The sequence below is a fragment of the Chiloscyllium plagiosum genome, chromosome 19 (assembly GCF_004010195.1).
Source record: "Chiloscyllium plagiosum isolate BGI_BamShark_2017 chromosome 19, ASM401019v2, whole genome shotgun sequence".
Taxonomy (NCBI): Eukaryota; Metazoa; Chordata; class Chondrichthyes; order Orectolobiformes; family Hemiscylliidae; genus Chiloscyllium; species Chiloscyllium plagiosum.
In genome coordinates, this window is record NC_057728.1 from 27725336 (window position 1) to 27748525 (window position 23190).

At 38.9% G+C, this 23190-nt stretch overlaps 1 protein-coding gene across 1 annotated transcript in view; it reads left to right on the forward strand.

The window, feature by feature from the left end:
- The window catches only part of LOC122559430 (IQ motif and SEC7 domain-containing protein 3-like), a 386113-nt gene that overhangs the window by 304836 nt on the left and 58087 nt on the right, over nucleotides 1-23190 (forward strand). Inside the window, exons 8-11 of the mRNA XM_043708878.1 lie at nucleotides 1861-2000; nucleotides 9731-9856; nucleotides 11789-11888; nucleotides 16146-16307. Coding sequence (XP_043564813.1) covers nucleotides 1861-2000; nucleotides 9731-9856; nucleotides 11789-11888; nucleotides 16146-16307 — 528 coding nt within the window. The remainder of the gene's footprint in view (nucleotides 1-1860; nucleotides 2001-9730; nucleotides 9857-11788; nucleotides 11889-16145; nucleotides 16308-23190) is intronic.

The window sequence follows — 23190 nt, forward strand, 5'->3', positions numbered from 1 at the left end:
CCTTGGAAGAGGCTTCGCACTAAGTTTAAAATCACCTAGGAGAAAGTGAGGACTGCAGATGCTGGAGAACAGAGTCGAGACTGTGGTGCTGGAAAAGCACAGCAGGTCAGGCAGCTTCCATGGAGGAAGAGAATTACTTTTCGAGCGTGAGCCCTTCATCAGGAATCTAGTACATCAGGTTATGTTCTTGGAATAAGGAGCTAGCCTGAGGACTGTGATGAGGAGACATTTTGTTGCTCAAAGTGTAGTGAAGATTTGGAGTTCTCTATTCCAGGAGACTGTGTATATTCAATCATTGAACATGTTCTTGACATAGTTTTAGATACTCGGAAAATTAAAGGATATGGGATTAGGCAGGAAGGTGGAATTGATATGGAAGATTAGCCATAATGGTATTGAATGACAGATTATAGAGCTGAATGGCTCACTCTTGCTCTTTCTTCTTATGTCCTTGTGCTTTTACATGAAGAAGTTGCTTTACGGGTTGAAACATTGGCATCTTAATCAGAAGATATGTAATAGGTAATGAAACGAGTGAAGCTGTACAAATTGTCAATAGTCTGGGTTAACACTAGAGCCTTGACTTAACCTTGGTCATTTCAGTTCTTTCTGCATTGCCTGAGAATCTTTGGTGTGTAGCAAGGTGAACTTAACTGTTGTGAGTATTCCAAGTGGCCCGTATCAATCTCTCTCTCTCACAGGGCTTTTACTTGTTATCTGTACCTATGCTTTCATGCTGTCAACAACAACCTCATTTATTAATGTCTTTGAGATGGTAACTCACCCTGAAATTTTTCTCGGATATGAAACAAATTTTGTCCCTGAATCACTTGGTGAGCTAAAAAGGTTAGATGACCAAAAGTTTTGCCAAAGTGATAAGTTTTAAAGAGACAAGCAGAGAGGGTTCTGGGTAAAATTGTGGTGTTGTAGGGAAGAACCTCCTGAAATTCCAGAAGAGATGTCAGCTGATAACAGTGTCACCAATTGTGGAGGACTGAAAATGAGTTCACAAGTTATTTTAAAAAGTTAAAATATTTGCACAGGAGGACCTGATTTATTGGGAAATCTGAGGATCCTATTACCTGTTGGTATTTTGAGGCCCTTGCTCTTACAGCCATCCTGTTGAAAATGCTAATCCCCTCTAACTAGCCGCTGAAATTTAAATGTTACACCAGAATGTGGCTCCACCTTTTTTGATGATGACCAGCTAATGAAAGGTGGTATTCTTGTTTCCAAACTGCTCTCCAGGCTAATGATGAGTCTGGAAGCAAGTTACAGCAAGTTAAAGATCATTTGACATTAATGAGCAGAAGGACAACACAGCAATAAAACCACCCACGTGAGAATTCTGGCTGACAGCTTTGGATATAACACAATTGCAACAGTGCAATTTTAATTGGATTTTTATGAAATGGAATTAATTTTAACTTGGGATTCGTTCCACTTGAGTGAGTGCTCAAAATTAAAGTGAAAATGCCATTGGAAAATGCCCTAACCAATCAACAGGAATTGGATCATTACCATTTGTTGTTTAGAATCATAATTACCTGACCTCAGCCCTCTCCCTCCACTCTTACCTCAAGCAGAAGAAGTGACTAGAAAGTACAATACTATATTTAACTGTAAAAAAAACCTGTACTTTGAATCACTGCCTGAATACCTGAGAATGAGGATCCTTCCAGCAAGATCAGTAAAAGAAAACTATTTTTCATGTCTATGCATGTCCAACATTTATTTTCAACTATCAACATGTTTAAATATACAGACTGCAAAGTGGATAATTTATCTTAAAATTGAATCCAACTTCCTTGAATTTACATAATATTCTTGTCTTCTCATTCTTTTCCATTCACTAATGAGGTGTGGATGATGGAGTGGACATTCCTCGTGAGATGGTTGTTGGTATTTATGAGCGAATTCAACAGAAAGAATTGAAGTCCAATGAAGATCATGTGACATATGTTACCAAGGTAGAAAAATCAATCGTGGGGATGAAAGCAGTAAGTTCACTGAATTTTATTGACTACTTGTGACTCTGTTATAACTTGAGAGGAATAATAGTAGTAAGCTGCAAGTTTAGTTCTTCCAGATTTTATTTTTCCTTTTCATGCCCTTAACAATCAACTTGTTGTCATGCATCATTTATAATAACAATGATTTGGTTACTGGCTTTTCTCAAATCCCCTGCTTTGCAGCTGGATGAGAGTTTTCCCTTTAACCCTCAAGGTGAAATGTCTGACCTCTCTGTGTCAATTCTTCTAGTGGTCTGGGTGAGAGCTGAAGGAACACATCCAATAGATTTTGCCTTTGGGAAAAAAATGTGTACCCTCACACAATGAGGAATGTACTCTTCCGCAGGAAGTCATTGCCATACTTCCAGAAGGAGCTCTAAGGAATGTAATTTTATTACATTATACTTCACATCGTCAAAGCTACATTGGGAGCAATGTTCTGTCAGGGTGCCACTATCATACTGCCTGCACTCCCAGTATGGAAACATGATAATGTCTCCCCACCATCCCCAAAAGAGAAGGCTTCCTTCAACTTCACAGGCCATATCTTTGCTCCTATACATAGGAACATAGGAATTAGGAGCAGGAGTAGGCAATCAGTCCTTTGAGTCTCACTCCACCATTTAACATGATATGGCTGATCTTATCCTAGTCTCAACTCCACTTTCCTGCCTGCTCCCCATAGCCCTGTATCCGGCTTTTCATCAGAAACATATCTGTTTCTTTCTTGAATCTGTTGATTGATTCTGCCCCAATTGCACTCTGGGGCTGTGAGTTCCACAGATTCATAACCCTCTGACAGAAGTAGTTTCTCTTCATCTCAGTTTTGAACATATCTCCTCTCACTCAATATCCATGACCTCTTGTTCCATTTCAATTCAAGAACCTGGTACTTGTGAAACATTTTCTTCCACTGCCAGCTGTGGATGTGACTGGTAAATGGGACCTTCAGTTGTTTTATCATGCCTGCTTAACTCATTTAACAAGGAGGCAATATAATGCTCATGATTGCTTGAGGCCATAATATTTATTTCATGTTTTTGGACGATGAATGCCCTCCTGATGAAGTGCAACTTGAAGCTAAATAGGGAGCATTACTGAATTAGTGGTGACACATTTAATGCAAATGACCTGAGCAGGATCTCAATTCCAAGATATTTATTCAATCTTCAAAGAAAGAACACAATGTTACTCATCCACTTTGTACATAATGGCAGCCATTTATTGTGCAGTTGAGTTTTGATCCAAAATGGCAAGGTTCCAACTTTGTGTTTCCATGAGTGATTTGCAGGCTCTGCATATGAAACACAGATTCCCTCAGACTCTTCATGTTCTCCTTTCTGTTGCTTCCCTTGTAGTTCCAATAAACCTTTTACCACCCCCATTTCAGTTGAACCCCTTTGTATAATCATTAATGTACCCAGAGAATATGACATTGGAAATTCCCATGCTCTTGTTGGCCTAGCACCTTGTCTTGTAGAGGCCAGAGCTACCGTAACTTGTACCAACCCCTTTCCAGAGGTCCCAGTCCCCTCCCATTCACTATGAAGTGCAAATATGTGCAGGTTAGGTGGATTAGCCATGTTAAATTGCCCCAGTGTCTATTAGTGTGGAGGCTAGATGAAATGTGCAGTCACACGGATAGGTTAGGGGGCTGGGGCTGTGTCTGGATGGGGTGCTGTTAAAGAGTCAGAGCAGATTCAATGGGCTAAATGATCTCTTTCCATACTGTAGGGGGCGGGGGGACGATGATTCTATGAGGTTGTTCCCTACTCTTTCTAATTTCCCCCATTACAGTTACTCAATAGAATGAAATCTATCCCAAGACATGAGCTGCCTACTTTCTGCAGAACTCCATGGATGGCCCTCTAATAAGTTCCTTAGCCATAAGCCTCAGGACTCACTATGGCAGATCCTCCATATTGACTTGCTGGGACAGTTGCAACTGACCACAACTGACTGATGTCTCCACTGCACTCGGATGATCTACCTGAAATGAAGGGTTGAGGAGATAGGGGCCCAGGAACATGCCATCTAGGTTCTTGATGGAGAAGAGGAGAATGGGAAGTGGCACATACTAAAGGTGATTTGGAATTTTAAAAGATGCAAATAGTTGGAAACAATGGGGTCACGTCTCAGCAATGAGATTTTGAAATCACCATTTAAAGCCTGAGGGGAGCATGAGGAAATTATTTCTCAACATTGAGAATTTGGATTTTTCATTCTCACCATGTTTTACTGTCTTTTTCGCCATCACTCATACCTTAGCAGGAAGGGAAAAATTCTGCTCTATGTTTCTGACACTTTCCAGCTCAGATCTGGAAGTATTTACAAAATGTTCCAGTTTGCCAGTCACTGTTGCTTTAGGTATGGGCTAGGTGGGGGAAATAATGTTTGTTGAGAATGTGTATTTCAAGGAAGCTGAATATATTTCCTTTCTCTTAGAAAAGAGAAGTAGGCAGAGTGGGCTTCGATTTTGTGAGGATTGAAAGCTTTCCCATGATTCAGAATGACATTGTCTCTCTCTCTCTCTCTCACTCACACACACATATAAAATTTCTCCTTATATTCAATCATCCATTAACATTCTCTGCTTTAATGCAAACAATATCAGTTTTCTAGTTTCGCCACATAATTAAAACTCCTGATCCTAGAACAAAATTGCCTACTTGCTCCTGCATTTTCTCCAGAGTCTTTATCTTGCTCAGCTACATCTCATATCATTTTTATGATTACCTGAATGATCATAAAGATTCTAAATATCAATCTATATTCCCTGGGCCAGAAGGTATAGGTTCAAGTCTCACCTGTCCTGGAGATATGTCATAAAATATCCTAACAGCTTAATTCAAAATAATTTCCACCTAAATTCTAGGCATGGGTTCCCAGTTTTAAACTGATTGATTAATTGAACATTGTTATTATCACCCAAGAGGGCTGTAAGGATGTTTTGGTATTCAATCATTATATTTGTATCAGTTAAATGTTTTATGTAAGTTAGAGTAGATGACATTGTGATTTGTACTCACCTGGTCCAAAGTGTGTGATCCTGACACGAGAGGATACGAAATTGTCATGATCCACAAACTGTGTGTTGTGGTACAAGATTGTAATTGTAATTCTTACTGTATTTACATGTGGTAGGGCTCTTTGCCTATCTCAAAACCTCACCACATTTTTCCCTAAAATGTTCATTAATTGGAAACCAAAAGAGATTTATCAAAATTGGCAGCACATGTTTTTGTGGAAGATTTAAAATACAGAATGGAGTTTTCTTTTAGTAGTCAAGATATTTGTGATCTGAAAGAAATAAGTATTGAGATTCCATAAACCTGAAAACAATTTCATTTAGTAGTTTCGACTACCCCAACCTGCCACTGGATTTACAAGCTTCTTATTCTAACGCAATACAAAACAGTTGAGATCATTACTCTTTTAATGCTCATGAATCAAATCCAGCCTGTGGGATTTGCTTCAGACCAATGCAATCCAGGTTAAAAATCTAAAGTATCAACTATTCAAAACATTTTATGACCCATTTAAGATATCCAACACATTCTACTTGCTTTGTGGCCAATAAAGCAGTCTTTCAACTTTTATGAACTTCAGTGTATCTTATTTACAGGCAGAAATAAAATAATGGAAAATAAAAACACTTGCCCTTGTACATGTTACCAAATTGACAAAACATTGTAAGTGTGTTGTAGAATTATTTTCTGGTAGAATTATAGAGTGTTTGTTGTGTTGGCAAACAGAAATATTTATGGTAAAGTTGCTATGTGTTTAGTGTTGTCACCAATCTAATATGGAAAAATGCACGAGCATTGAATTTTGTACTAAATAACATATAGAATATTGCAGAAAGTAGGTTGTATAAGTAATATTTACATTTGAAGTCAAATAAATTAATTTGTAATTAAATCTGAATTATATTTGGATTAAGATTTGGAAGAACTTGCTTTTCAGAACCTTCCACTTTCCCATGATGAGCTTGTTTTGATGTTTCTACTAGTAGGATAAATATTGGTTGGAACACTGGAATAATGCCATATGATATTTTACCTAACCTTGAGAAAGCAAACATGTCTGTATAATCCCTGTAGAGATTGAAAAGTTTTAATTTGAACTTCCAATGAATAAATAAATGGATCATAAACAATATTTCAAGGTTTAAGACTTTTACTGTATCACCCCAGCTAAATTAACATAGAGTATACACTATTTAAGTCAACAACCTATTCTCTAAACTACAGAAAAGATAGCCTACTTAATTTTTGTCAATGTCCAAATTGTTACCTCTCGGTTAAGCTTTACTCTTAAATGGACAATTTGTTATCCAGGAACTAATCCAAAGCTATTCTTAGGTCCTTTATTCATTTCTCTTCCAAATAACTACCACTCCAAGAATTGACATCTACTATAATAGGTGAATTTGAAATTCCTCCATTTAGCTAAAGCTATGTGATCCTTCCAGCTACATTTAAGAGCTTGGTCTTTTCAATCCAAGCATGGGTTTCCACTTCAAGTTTGTATGGTGAACTTGCTACCTCAATCCTTCTGCTGTCTCCAACTCTGCCCTCTGATTCTTGCCAATTCACTCTGTCTGAAATATTCAGTGAGATTTAGGAAAATCTACATTTTATAATGCCTTCCTATGGACTCCCACACCTGAAAGCCTGTCTTCTCGGGAATATGAATCGTATGGTTCGTTTAGCCATGTGGAAATGCTAATTAGCCATTCTTGCAACCCCCTACTTCATTGTAGCTTGGAATTAAATCAACAAATTAAAGTATAACTATTTACAAAGACTAGCATTCTTAATATCACAGTGGATCTTGGAAATGAAGTTTACCCGCCATTGGCACAGCTTTTCTGGCCATTGTTTATGGATGTGAATATTTTGCACATTCTTCCATGTAAACATCCTCGTACACCGTGGGGCGGCACGGTGGCTCAGTGGTTAGCACTGCTGCCTCACAGCACCAGGTTCCCAGGTTCGACTCCAGCCTCAGGCGACTGACTGTATGGAGTTTGCACATTCTCCCCGTGTCTGTGTGGGTTTCCTCCGGGTGCTCTGGTTTCCTCCCACAGTCCAAACATGTGCCGGTCAGGTGCACTGGCCGTGCTAAATTGCCCATAGTGTTAGGTGTATTAGTCAGAAGGAAATGGGTCTGGTGGGTTACTCTTCAGAGGGTTGGTGTGGACTGGTTGGGCCGAAGGACCTGTTTCCACACTGCAAGGAATCTAATCTTAATCTTTAACACCGAGCCACCAGGCTGGTCAGCAGAATTCAAAACAAATCACACAACCTTCATCCCTCCCTTTTACCATAAATGAATCAGTCAGTTTAAAATATAAAAATCTTGTCTTTGTAAAATTCTCATTAAAAGTTAGAACCTTCAACAATGCAGGTCTCTCGTTTGCACTAAAGTATCTGATTTTGGGCTTATCTATGATATAGATCATAAAACCACAGCCTTCCGTCTAAGTGACAGGAGCGCAACAACTGAGCTGAGGCGAGCACCAGTTGTTCAATAGCTCATCACTGATGCTGAAGTATGACCAGTTGTTTAATGAATATTGTTTATTTTGCACAGCTTGAGACATAAAAGTTTATGTCAGCTAATTTATCCTACTGAAATCCTATATAATGTAGAACATGAGAAGTGATTTGATTCAATGGAACTCAATACAGTGAAAAGTAAATGGAAGTTATTTTCTACCAGCTGAATTCCCTTCAACTTTGAAAGCCGAAATTGCTTTTATTCAATCCCATTTCCTCAAACTTGTGCATTGGGAATGAGATTAGTTTGGTCTGTTAAAAGGTTATTGAGTTGTATCCACTGGAACTCAATACAAGGTAAGTAATTGGGGATTTGTGCTAAATTTACAGGTGTGTACTGGAAGTAATTTGGTCTTTGAGAATTCCATTTTGAATCAAAATTCTGCTTGAAATGTCAAGTTAATGGAAATCAACTTCACATAGTGATAATCTTGAAAGGATCTGCAAACCACAATTTTCTGATATGGACTGGGAATTAGGGAGAAATTGAGGCAACATTTAATACTTTTTAATTTGAGATTCTTTCAATGCTGGAACGAGCTATTTACAAGGATATCTTCAGACAGTTTCATTTTTTTAACAGAAATTTATGGCTTCAATAATTAGCTAAAGCTTCAATATTTCGCATAAAAAATGTTGAAAAAGGAACATTATGACCAGGCATGCTTAATAAAATTTTACCAGCCCTTTTGAGATGGACTGTGGAATGAGATGGATGGGAAAATGATGGTCAAAGATTTCAGAAAGGAAGCCCTTCCATCACCATGTAATATTACCAAATGTGAGATGGCAAAGGCACATAATTAGGTACGTAATTAAACTATTGATGGTCGTCCACCACACCCCTTATCCAGTGAAAAGTCCCCTGGATTCATCAAAGTCTGCCTCCCAGTGGCTCCCCATGGTTACAGAGAGTTTAATGAGATTCCATGGCACATGGCAGAACCCATCAGGGGCAGTGACCACTCCTGTGGGCCTGAAAATGACACTGGAAGCTTCATCTCTTATCTCTAGAACCTGTCTGTTTGACCCTGGCACAAGTCATTCTCTGATGGCCCTTTGAAGGTACCTTGCTATGAGGCACCCTCTCCTTCCCAAGCAGCCACCTCTATACAGAGAAAGTAGGTGTATTTGATGTGGGATACCATCCACTACCAACTTATGGTTGGTGTGACTTACTGCCATCATGAGAATCTTAATGAGAAGAGGTTCTTGTCTAAAACATAATGTAGTATATTGCAAGTTAACAGTCAGTCTGAAGCTATGAGGAGATTATAAGTAATGAAGCTTGTTTTAGAAGGTAATGGTTCTGCAAGGATTAATGTTTGAAACTGAATGCAGCTCCACCTAATCTAATGATATCATCCTGGTTTAAATAGGGATAACCTTTAAAATCTCTTGGAGTGAAGCGGAGGATCTTGTGGAATGAAGACTTAGATCCTAAGTCCCCAGTGTTACATACAGCCAACTAAGGGACAAAATCAGGTCACTTGGCCCTTCAAGCCTGCTGTGCCATTCAACACGATCATGGCTAATCAGATTTTCCCTCAATTCCACATTCCTGCCAATAACCTTTCATCCCCTTGGTAATCAAGTATCTCTCTACCTCTGACTTAAAATTATTTCAAGTCCTGCATCCACTGTTTTTTGAGGAAGGGAATTTCAAAGATTCAAGCCTCTGAGAGAGAAAAAGTTGCTCATATCTGTTTTAAATGGGCACCCTCATAAAATGTTTATCTCACTAATCTAACTTGTAACCTACATTGTGATGAAAACAAGACCCTCTTCTTGTTAAGACTTAATTGGTGTCAGAACGAGACCAACCATAAACCGCCAGTAGTTGCTATTCAGAACAGACAACCGTCTGTATTCACAGTCCTGCTGAGGCTGCTAGGCTACAGCAGCTTAGAGAGGTGGGCAGCCACTTTAGATGATATAGAGATTCTGACAGCATATTAATTGTCTGTGGTTGGGTAAAACATTACCATGGTTCACTTACCACCTGCATGGGTTCACAACGTATAATGTGCCAGTAAAACTCCAGCCTATTGACTGATTACCTGAGAAAGAGCTACTCAGTTACTGATTCCTAAAGTGATGTGTGAGAATCCTCTTCCCAGCTTCCAGGCACTAACTCATTGGTGGTTTTCTTAGGCTCTTTCTGTTCCCCACCGGCGGTTGGTTTGCTGCAGTCGACTCTTTGAGATCATGGATATCAACAAAGCACAGAAGCAGGCAGCACATCAGCGAGAAGTTTTTCTGTTTAATGACCTTGTTGTGGTAAGAATTTCTCCTTTAGTGTATGGCAATGAATGTTAATAACTACAGGCCTGAATAAACAAATGTTGCATGCATGAAAATACTCCAGCTATTCAATACAGTTTGACAGTGTGTGTTAAACATTGGTTAAAACCTAAAGGGATTGTTATGAAATGGCATCATTAGACTCAGTCCTTCTTTTGGAGTTTGACACATTTCTGTGTAAACCAATGTTCTTTGTCCAAATAGGTGTACTTTACATTTGAGCTTCCATCTTGGAATGGCATCAAAAATGAAAAAAAAATCATACTTTAATATCTCAGGCTTTTTCCAAACTGATATCAATGTCACTAGCACCATTAGATAACCTGCTAAGCATTACTGAATCAAGTAGTAGCACTGGGAATCATTTACAGCACATTTCTAATCTCCAACATAGATCTCAAAATGGGTCAGAGGCTGACTGTCCGGGAACGAGAGCGGTTTCCAATAATCATTGCTCATCTTGTATATTAAGAAACCTTGTACAGATGCTGAACTAAGATAGAAACATAGGAACAGGTGTAGGCCATTCAACTTGTCACACCTACTCTTGATTTAATACATTCAAAGCTGATCCAACTCTGCAATGCTTTTTATCCACCCAATTTCAAAACCCTGTGTACCAGTGGTTCAGAAATCTCTCCATCTCTAATTTAAACAACTCCAAAGACTGAGATTCCATGGCTCTCTGGGGTAGAGAATTCCAAAGATTTACAACCCTCTCAATAAATAAAAGTCCCTTTTATCTTGGATTTAATGATATCCCCTTTATTGTTAGTTGTCTCCTGGTTCTAGAATCCCCCACTAGAGGAAATGTCTCATCTGCATCTACCTTGTCTATCCATTTAAGTATTTAATAAGTCTCAATGAGATCACCCTTCGTTATTCAAAACTCTGAGAATACGGATCCAGTTTGCACAATCTCTCTTCATAGGACAGTCCTTCTATCCCAGGAAGAAATGTGATGAACTTTTGCTGCACTCTCTCTATGGCAGTAATATCCTTCCTGAGGAAAGGAGACCAAAACTCTAGATGCAGTCTAACCAAGCCGTTAGAAAATTGAAGCAAGATTTCTCTCCTCCTGGTATCAAATCCTCTTGCAATAAAGGCTAACATTCCGTTAGTGTTCCTTACAGCTTACTGCACCTACATATTAGTTTCAGTGACTTTTCAACAAGGACACCTCGGTCTCTTTGTACATTTACACTTGCCACTCTCTTACCATTTAAGAAATACAGTGCATATCTGTTCTTTGTACTAAAGTGGATAACCTCACATTTTTCCACATTATATTCCAAGTTTCTGTCTACTCCAAGCCAGAAGCTCCTCCAGTTGCTGTTTTGCATCTTCCTCACAGTAAGTGGAATCGAAATCTTGCCTCCTGATAGAGCACACTAGTGATATCATGAAACAAGTTTTTAGAGATCTTGGAATCCTGACCTCAAATAGTAGCAATGACAGTGTGTGAGATTTCAGCACAGGCTCATGATTGAAGGCCACACCGCAGCTGTATATAGCTGCGAACATTGAGTGACTGAGTCATCAAGATGATCTCATGTAAATTGGCAAGTGAACTCCTCTACCTTGCCCAATATAACATGGAAGCTCACTGACAGTGCAACTACGGAGCAATTGCTAATGCATGCTTGTCAGTCTGCTTCAGGCTAGGCTGTGAATTCCATCACAGTCAGTGTGTGATACACACCTCCTGGAGAGCTGAGCCCTGTTTTCTACACTGGCTGTTGCTCTTGTTCACCTATGTTTGGCAACTCATTCAATGTAAGTCCTTCTAATTCTTTATTACAGTATGTGGGATGGCAACTGCTTTTGAATGTTAAGGCCTTTGTGATATGTCATTACGCATGACTCCATTCAAAGAATTTATTTAATCTTGTAATCTATTGCTTGCAGATACTTAAACTGTGTGCAAAGAAGAGAAGTTCTGCTACATACACTTTCTACAAGTCTGTTGGCCTTCTAGGAATGCAGATTCATCTGTTTGAGACTGAATGTAAATATTTTTGGCTTATATTACTTCTTGTTCGGTTAAAGCACAGTTGTGGTTCCCAGTCCGTATGGATGTAATTAATGAATTAAGGTTATTTGTGACTGTTTACAGTCTGAAACAGATAGAATCAGTTCAACTGCCTTTATAAACCCCTGCTCATTGGAAATGAAAACAATCACAACTTGTATTTATATAGAGTCTGTAATGTAATAAAGCCTTTACAGGAACTTTAGAAAACAAATTCAGGAGAAGAGCATAGTTGGCAAATCTTTTATTCTTTAATGGGATGAGGGTATTCCCGGAAAGTCCACCATAATTGTTGTTGATCCCAAATTACCTTTGAGGAGGTGTTGGTAAGCCACCTTCTTGAACTGCTGCAGTCCAAGAGATGCAGGTAAACTCAAAGGGGAATTCCAGGATTTTGCAGTAGTGATATGAAGGATTGGGGTACAATCCCAAATTAGGATTGTGTGTGGCTTGGTGGGGAACTTGTAGGTTGTGGCCCATTCCCAGATCTTTGATTTTTGCTCTTTGTAGATGATAGAGGACATGGGTTTGGAAGGAACTGGTGTAACAATATTGATAAACTGCAGTTACTCTTGTATATAGTACACACTGCTGTTACTGTGTATTAATGGTGGAGGACGTGAATGTTTAACTTGGTGGGTAGGGTGCCAGTCAAAGGGCTGCTTTGGTCTGGATGGTCTGAGATTTTTGAGAGTTGTTGGAGCTGCATTCATTCAGGTAAGTGGAGAATATTCCTTAACACTCCTGACTTCTGCCTTGTAAATGATGGACAGGCTTTAGGGAGCATTGAGATGAGTTATGTAACACGGAATATCCAACCTCCGACCTGCTGTTGAACCCACAATTGTTACAATGATGATGGATATGAATACGAACTAATCAAATCATCTGATTGTTATAACTGCGACCTTTCTTGGATTAAAATAGCCTTGCAAAGGAAGAAGCATGTACCTAAAATGGCAGCAATGCTCACCTGACTAGAGATTGGGGCAAGTAGCGTGATACTGATGAGGAATAAGCTCATTTGTCTCCTCTAAAACAGAAGCAGGTAAACTGATTCCACTTTAAATTTGTGTCTCCTGTTTCATTCACATCTGCATGATAACTGCACTTATTGGGAGATAAAAAGACTCACCTGCCACTTAGCCAGCTCAGGAAGACAAGGGAGATAGACTCTGGAATACACACTTAACTATATTTCAACAACTACATCCAAACAGCACAGCAGAGAGAAATACATGGATTCATAACAAGAGAACCAAAATACTATCTGTCTCTCTTTCTCTCTCTGTCTCTCACTGTCTGTCTGTCTGTCTCTCTCTCTCTCTACCCCATTCCCCTCCTCTCACTCTCTAATTAGCTGTGGTAACGAGCTGTGTCACCTTCGAGTGAATTACATTTTAATTTAAACATGGTAGCTGAATGCTAAAAGTCAAGTAAAAATATTTGTTGTGACTGAACAGAAAGGGTTAAGATGAGGCCAGCCAATTCCTTCTTCTCACTTGGCATTAGCACAGTATTTATAGAGCTGGTGAATAGTGACACTAAGGATGTTGATAAGGGAGATTCTACAATAATGGCACTGAGTATCAAGCAGAGGTGGTTAGATTCTCCTGTATATGTGTCAATCATTAGCTGGTACTTGGCACAAGTTTTACTTGCCACTTACCAGCTGAGCCCGAAGGTTGCCTAGGTCTTACTTCAGTATCTGAGGAGCCGCAAATAGTATTGAACATTTTGCAACCATCAGTGATATCCTCAGTTCTGACCTGATGAGGGAAGGAAAGTAATTAATGAAGCACTGAAGACGATTGGACTGAAGACATTGCGAGAAAGTGAGGGCTGCAGATGCTGGAGATCAGAGCTGAAAATGTGTTGCTGGAAAAGCGCAGCAGGTCAGGCAGCATCCAAGGAACAGGAAAATCGACGTTTCGGGCATAAGCCCTTCTTCAGAAGAAGGGCTTATGCCCGAAACGTCGATTCTCCTGTTCCTTGGATGCTGCCTGACCTGCTGCGCTTTTCCAGCAACACATTTTCAGCTCTGAAGACATTGCTACAGGAATTCCTTGGGGCAATGTCCTTAGACTTAGTTTGGCCTCTAACAGCCAAATCCATCTTCCTTTGTGCCAGGTATGATAAAAAGAATATTTCCCTGATTTCTATTAACTTCAATTTTGCCAGCTTTTTGGTCTATATTTGAACCAAGGCTGTCATGCAGTCAGGGACTGAGTGGCAGCACTATTGCCAGTTTCATTGACTTCTACACTGCAATCTGTTAAATCAAGGCTTTAATAAGTGCACATGTTCCCAAAACAATTCACTTGCATTTATGAATTCATTATTGGAGACTGTTACAATAAAACTTAACACTTTTTGATTATTACAATCATTAGCTAATTCTGAACTTTGACTGTAAAATCAAATGAAAATTCACATTAAAAATGTTCCCAAAAATGTGTTGTACTTCCACAATGCAGCTTGTCGCAATTCATTCTATTTCAAGTGGATGAAACATAGACCCCTTGAGTCTTTTCTATAAATCCATAAACTGACTGTCAGCCTCAACTCTATTTTCTGCCCAATCCTTGCATCCCTTGAAGTCCAAAAATCTATTGATCTCAGCCTCCAATATATTCAACAACTGAGATTCCACAGTGTACTGGGTTAGAAATGTTCTAACATTTCCAGCCCTTTGAATGAAGACATTTTGACTCACCACAACTCATTATCCTGAGATTATGCCCATCAGTTCAATTGTGGGAAACAGCAGTTAGTAGTGGTGTCACTCATAAGTCTGAAACTTGTGGTATCTAGTCCCACTCCAGTACATGCGTCCAAAAATCAAGTCTAAATCTCCAATACAGCATTGAGTGGGAATTACACAGCCAGAAATGCCATTCTTTGGATGGAGGTAAAAGATCCCATGAAATTATTTTAAAGAAGAGTACAGGAGCTAGCCCTGGTGTCCTTAAATCAATACCATCTCTTCTATCGGAAAGAAAAATCAGTAAAAGTTGTGAATGATATCGACGGGTCTATTTTGCCTTCCATATCTCAACCTGGAGGACCAGTACAAACATTTCCAAGTTTTAGAAACTTTTCTTCTGGGTAACACTTCATTAATTCAGAGTGCTACTATTCCTTTTAACTTTGACTCATTGGACATTTTTCATCTTGGAACACTCTTACAAAGTTTAGGGGCATCAGTCACAGTCATTATCACCTCTACAGCTCAAGGCATTTGAGATAACATATTAGCCTGGGCTGAGGATTCCTTTTTTAATTAACATGTTTGGATGTCTAAGGGCCATCACATCCTTAGGTGGGACTTAAACATGGAACTTCTAGGTCTGAGGTTGGTACAATATCATTGCACCACAAGACCCCTTTGGATTGAGGATTAGTTAAAGGATTAATTGATCTATGGATGGTTGTACATTTTTGGCATTTTATAAATTATAATACTGTGGGTGTTTAGTAATCACATACATTGAAGACTAAGCTTGATAGAGTTTTAGATATTACGGAAATCAAGGGGTGGAAAGGTGGACTTGAGATAGAAGATCAAACACTCCATCACTCCAAAACAGTTGAGCCGACTCCTCCATTCTACAGAGCAGCTTCAGAATTAGTGAGATGTTCCCATTTGTCACTGTTGTATACTTTCTGTTTCTAGCAGATTAATGTGTCATATCTGAACTGCTGCTTTTTAAATACAACAAAAATTGGCAGAAAATTGCTACAAATTGTTGATTGCCTGTATTAGGTAACTGTGATCATGATTTCCCCCAAAATTAACAAATACAGATGTTAATGGGGTCTGAACAATCTCCACAATCCAGGGCATATTTACCCGCTATGCTGAAATCACACATCACCTGAAGATTAAGATTTCATCTTTGTTACATTCAAGAAGGGCTGGGGGGGGCTGACATGTTAAACAACAAGGTTTCACTAAACTGTCCCCCACCCAAAATGGCTGATGACCTAATGATGATGTCATCAGATTGGACTCTTAAAGTGACAATCTCTCAAGTTATAGAAAATGTACTTCTGTAGGCATACCCTTTTAGGTAGGTTTAATTTTACATCACGTTTCATGTTGTGCAAGTCAAGATTAATTGTTTCTGATGCACTCATCTGTCCTACTCAGAAGATGCACAGAGCAAGCTAATCATAAGAATCTGATAGGGTTATTTACTTGTGCTAATGGATGTAATTTTTCTCTGTTAGTTTATCCTCATGGGATCACTCTTATATCATCTGCTTCTGGCTCGGAGAAGAAGCAGGCACTGAGTTTCTGTGCACAGAGTTCCGAGGAACTACAGAAGTTTGTGGAGGAGCTGAAGGAATCAATAGCAGAGGTGACAGAGATGGAACAAATACGAATTGATTGTGAGTAGCCACATTTCCTCTGATTGTTTCTGCTGCAAATACATTGATCTGTCAACTGGGTGCAGTTGGTAAACAGAAAGCTTTTGTTCTTCAGCTGTGTAATGATTGATTTTGGACTCACAACTTCTTTGTTCCTGAAGTTCCATAATGCAGCAGAAAATTGTGTGAGGTTATATTCCTTAGTTATTAAAAATTCATTGTGAGTGTGTATTTACCATTCATTTAGTTTGGTTTCAAAATTGCAATATTTGTAAGGACTTTTTGACTGTACTGAAAATAGCTCAGAATTAAGTTCAGAGGAAGGGTCTCTAGATCTGAAATGCTAGCTCTAATTTCTCTCCACAGATGCTGCCTGACCTGCTGAGCTTTTCCAGCAATTTCTGTTTTTGTTCATTAGTACAGATGGATAGAATGGTGGAGGAGGGTGTAGAACACACATGGTGCAGGTGAAGTAGGTTGTCTGGTAGAATTATTCAAAGCTAAGAAATACAAAAAAGCAATAAACACATTGTATACAGCACGTAACATTCAAACTACAATGCTACTGTAAATACTCACATCGCAGCATTATAAAAGCCATCTGCTCACAAAACATTTTTAACAAATGCAGTATCTTTTGACAACATTGTACTGTCACATTATTTTATAGAATACAAATATTTTTAACTGATGTGTGATAAATGGAATATGCTGTGTTCCATATCCATCTCAGTAAATCTGGTCATGATATGGTCATGATACCATTACGCTATTATAGCATGTGACCTGAGGGTATAACGATCTTGACTCTTATACTCCATCATTCCCTGGGATCACTGAAAGCATGCTCCTCTGCATAGCTTAATACTAGTCCAGACATCAATGTACCTGTGAATGTAATGTTTGTATATAATAGCTGGCTGTAACAAATGTCTGTTGGGATCATCAATGGCATGATATCCATGCCCAGTTTCTTATGCTGCAGGATATCGCATATGCATTGCCGCATCAGGTAAAACAATGCATATGCTCATGATATCATCATTACACGTGATCTGAAAGTTGTAAGGTCTCACACTTCATCTTAACAAGGGTCACTTGATGTAACTTGAAGACATGCTGATAAAATTTTGCTACTGCTCAAGGAAACTTTATATCAGAATATTCTACCAGTATTTTAAAAGTTACTCCTTCTTATTTCCTTTAAAAGTACATATCATAGAGTTTACAATTTTCTCCCATGGTAAAACTAAATCCAAATTAAACTGTATGTAGTGTGATATATTGTATATATCCTCTATACTTCCCAAAGGATGACAGGAATAGTAGTAGGTCAATCAGTCCCTCAAGCATGTTCCAACAGGCCAAATAGTGCTGAGTTGTATCTTAACTCCATTCACCCATCCTAGTTCTGGAACCTTAATACTTAATGCCTCATAAAAACAGAAGAACCTCAGGAATTAAACCTTTAACTGATCGCCAGCCTTGGCAGTCTGTTAATGAAAGAGTTCAAAATTTCTGCTGTTCTTTATATATAAGGGATTGCCTTCTGACAGTACACCTCACTACCTAGCTTTTTAGGTGAAGCTACCTTGTTCTCCAGTCCATCACTCCCCCCCCCCCCCCCCCCAAAAAAAAATGATAGAGTGGGTAGTGATCGCCAGCCTTGGCAGTCTGTTAATGAAAGAGTTCAAAATTTCTGCTGTTCTTTATATATAAGGGATTGCCTTCTGACAGTACACCTCACTACCTAGCTTTTTAGGTGAAGCTACCTTGTTCTCCAGTCCATCACTCCCCCCCCCCCCCCAAAAAAAAAATGATAGAGTGGGTAGAGAGAAACCATCATCTCCTTTAACCACCTGCATCACATCACTCCCTAGTCTTGATCTGCTGAGGGAATATAGACCTACACAAAATGTAACCTGTTCTGATATGTAGCCCTTGAGGCTTCTATCCCTAGTATCACTCTGATGAATCTGCATTGCACTTCTAAGAAGGCAATATATTCTTTCTGAGGTGCAATGACCAGAAATTATTGCAGAATTCTAAATGGGGACCAACCAGACTGCATACAACTATTGCTATTCTTCCTCCCTGTTGTGTGATGCCTCACAGTTCATATGCAGTACACTTTTAAAAGATATGCTCATGATATCATCATTATACACGACTTGAAATTTACAAGGTTTCACACTTCATCTTAACCAGGGCCACTTGATGCAACTTGAAGACATGCTGATAAAATTTTGCTACTGTTACTAACTGCATAGCTTAAAGTTAGCCCAAACCTGAAGTGCCTGTGCCTGTCATATGTGTACATGTCATGAGCTGTAATAAATGACTTTAAATCTTTCAAGAGCACATTAACCATGTCTAGTTTTTAATGTTCGATGAGCTAACAACTAACATAGGCATTGCATCGATGCATTAGATACAAATACCCTGCTGCAGGCAAAGTGTACATTATGGTTGCAGATGACTCCCCTTTCTATTCCTGTCCTCTTGGAATAAAAGCTAATATTTCACTAGTCTTTTGTTTAATATACCTATTCACTAGATTTGTGGTTCTGTATTTGTGCCCCTTAGTTTCATTGCTCCTCCATAGTTCCTAGCTTCTTACCCTTCAGAAAATGCCCTGATCTCTCTTTCTCACGTTCATGTTGAATGGCCTTGCATTGCTCCGTGTTGAACTTCATCTCCCACAGTTTCCCCATCTAATCTTTGACCGTCCTCTTTGCAACGTTTTCTCATCTACTCTGCCATTTAACTTAGTGCCTCCATCAAATTTGGATTTATAGTTCGTTATTCCTATGTCTCAGTCATTTATTAATACCGTGAAAAGCTGAAGCCCCAATCTGTTGAGATCACTTGAAGTTGGTGCATGCATACAAAACGTAATCAAAAATAGCTAAGGGAAATTTAATCTTTATGTTTGAGGCAGATGGAATAAAAAAAGTTGAATGATGACATTAGTTGTACCTGGTGCATCAGCTTTGGACACCAATCCTTAGAAAAGATATATTGGCATTGGAGAAGATACAGTGCAGATTTATCAGAATGGAACTAAATTATGACGACAGATTGCATAAACTTGTTTTCTTTATAATTAAATTGTTGAGGAATGATCAAATTGAGATGTCTAAAATTATAAAGTAGGTATTTCCTCTGGTGGGGAATTTGAAAGAAGTGGGCATTATCATAAAAATTACATCTTATCCATTTACAAGTCAAGTGATTAAGAACCTTTTCACAAAAAGGGTAGTGTAAGTCCGGAACAAATTCAGAATTTGTGGTATTGTTTTGTCTGTAAATTACGTTTGCAGTTTTATACTACAGTACCAATAAATTATAGACTGAGAAATTGAGAAAAGTTTCAGCTGTGTCAATAGACATTTTCTACAGTGAGATGGATAAATCTTCGTTTACTTAAGGGCATCAAGGAATATGGAGCAAAGAGAGATTAACAGAATCAAGATATAGCTCAGCCTGATCTGATAGACTGGCAGAACAGGCTTGAGGGATTCATGATCTGAAGTTTTTTATTATGAGATGGAGTTAATAAATGTTTGTACCAAAGTGCATGAACCTTATTTAGCTGTTTGATATTTAAAAGATCTGCTTTTATAGATATTGTATCAAAACTTCCTCATAAATAAAAATAAAATTATGTAATGTTCCCACTTACTCCTGAAAGAAGATACAGATTGAATTTTAATTCTCCTAATTTATCACTGAGATTATTTTTAATTCCTTCTCGATGTTAGTCACTGCCATGTTCAACATTCACAAGATTGTTTTGATGTGAGACCTGTTTGTTATCACTGTATTGTGGTAATGTTTTGATGTCTGTAAAGTATATTTGGAACTTTATACTATTTACAGTACCAGTGAATCACAGACTGAGAAATTGGGCAAATTTTCAGCTGTGAGTCAGCAATGTACCTGAGGTGTCATCTCATGTCAAAAACAGAAATGTGATTAAAGACAGCAAGCTGTGACTGTCACATAGTTATGGTGAAACTTGTCTAAATGTTTGACACCAGAATTGTTTGCACAAGCGTGTGGAGAGGTGTAGTTTTAACATTTCAAACAATTTCTCACCATAAACTGTGCAAGCCCATGTACCAATGTATGCCTACATTTCAGCCGAACAATCTCTTATGATACATTTTAAGGCACAGAAATTTGACAGAATGAAAATGGAAGCATATAAAGACTTCTGTTAGTCTTTATCTTCAAACTACCAGATGTATGGGTCATACAAAAGACACTTAAGGGTCAACAAATGGTATTGAGAATTTATTAAAAGTCATCAACTGTAGCATTTGGTTTGACACACTGTTGGTCTAAATACAGCAGAGGTTCAGAGTTTGTCAAATGATGGTGGAACTGCACCCGGCCTGTAAATCATGTTATCGTTATAAGATGCTGGCACTGGAATCTGTCAAGCATGCTAGAAGCATCTAATGCCAATGTTGTGTACAAACCCGTTATTCTGGACCTCAGGTTCTGTCAATGCTGTCTCTTAAACATTCTAGCTACACGTACATTTTGCCGCATGAGGGTCATTTCCCTACTGTTTTCTCCCCAAACACCTCACCATTTGGAGAGGAATTTGCAGGGAGAGACATTTCTGTGCACCTGCTTCCCTCTGCCCTTGTCCTTTTAGATGGCAGAATTTGAAGCTTTGGAAACTTAACTAGACCACACATATAAATGCTGTGGCTACAAGAGCAGTGCAGACGATGGGAATTCTGCATTGAATAACTCATTGAACACCCTTAGCAGCTACAAGCCACAAGTGGGGAGTTTGATAGAATACTGTCTACTCACCCAAATGTGTGCAACCGCAACACTCAGGAAGCTGAACATCATCCAGGGGAAGCTAACTCACTTTATTGACACTCCATCCATCTCCTTCAACATTCATCCATGTCACAAAATGGCTGCAATACTTAGCATCTGCAAGAGGCACAGCAGCAACCTGCTAAGGCTCCTTTGACAACTTGTCCAAACAAAGCTAGGAGCAGTGTTCCATCTCCTATATCAATTGCTCAGTGGGGCAAGGATTGTGCTGCCAGTTCCTGTGATGATCAATGTGGCCCTCCATTTTAATGCATGTGGATACTTCCAGGCGGGAACAAGAATCATTATCAACATGTCACTGTTGCTGTACATCATTATCAGAGAAGTGAACAAAATGTCAAGAGAGAATACTAAATAGTTGTCCTACCAGGGAAATCAGGCAATTTCATGTTAAAAAGGATTTTACTTCAGAAACAAGCCAGTGAATAATTTGTGTCTGACTCATGAGTATTGTCCGAGTGGGACCAAATTTTCCTGTTTTTAATAAATTTGTGAGAAGATTACACACAGAAATGAAAAAAAAAATGATGCTATTGGCATTGATCTTGAAGGGCTGTTTCCATTGAACTGTTCATGTAGTAAAATGGCCCAAGACACTTCAGAAGAGCAATATTGAACATTTTTGATATTGAGCCACATAAGACCTGCTAAACCATTTCTAGAGATGAGCATTGAAGAGCCAGTCAAGATTCAAACCCTCAATGCTGTCAACAAGAATGAACCCAAGTCGCAACTTGGGGCCTGTGTATATCAGTTCTCACCTTGATCATATATAGCATCACAACCATATATAGCATATATAGCATCACAACAATATGCATAACTGGAGAAGCTGTTCTCTAACTGCAGACAACTGATCAGGATGGTGTGAACTCACCACCAGCATAGTCCATAGATCAACCATCAGACCCGAAGGTCTATAGCACCCCAACAACAGGTACCATCACACGTGAATGGCATTCCCTGGAGAGGAAAGATCATCCAGATGAGCAGCTAATGACAATCCGCATTGTACCATTAACAGACAAACATGATTTAAAAGCTCTCCATGCAATGTATATGCAGAAACAGATAAGAATGACTGCTAATGAATCAGACAAGTCATGTGTATATTGCATAACTCGCAGTCTACATGGTAATGCATGTCTTGTTTTTCTTTGTATGAAAAGTAATATGCTTGAGCTGGAAATGTTACCTGTACCAATGTGTCTGCTGGCTTACTGTAGTCATGTGACCTCTACTATGCGGTGCTGATTGGGTCTGTCATCTTGCAGCCAGTTTCAATGAAGGCACAGTTCAGAAAAGGCCATTGTCCTGAGAGATCATAACACGGAGTCGTGAGTGTGGTGCTGGGAAAGGTCAGGCAGCATCTGAGGAACAGGAGAATCGACGTTTTGGGCATAAGCCCTTCATCAGCTCCTTGGATGCTGCCTGATTGGCTGTGCTTTTCCAGCACCACACTCTCGACTCTGATCTCCAGTATCTGATCCAGTCCTTTCTCCTAGACCATAATGCACACCTAGTAGATGGAATACCCTCTATTTTTTGCATGGATTGCATTGCCAAATATTACCAGGTCTTTCTTACAAAAATCAAAGAAATGAAGGGCTCTGTTTGAATAATTTATTTCCCATGCAAGCTTTATTAGTTTGTTTTTACAACTGTGAGAAACTGTAAGTCATTTTAAAATGCATTGAGTTACTAGTGCTTACATGTGCAATGATTATAATTGAAAAGACACTAAGTTTTTTTCATCCTGACACAAAAAAACTGGTTCAATCAACATTTCTTATTCAAACTGTTCCAATTTTAATACTGTTTTTGTAGAGTTGAAAATAAATTGTTAGGTGCAAGCAGCAAAGCACAATCACAGTTGACACTCATTCAATTTTCCATTCTTGGAAAAAAAACATCTGATTATTTTGTTCACTCTGCTTCTATGTAATCTCCCACATAGCTGCTGTTCTGTCTCCATTAGGTCAGGATGTCCGTCTTGTTTAACTGGTAATGGGCAATAGTTCAAGGGACAGCCTGATGG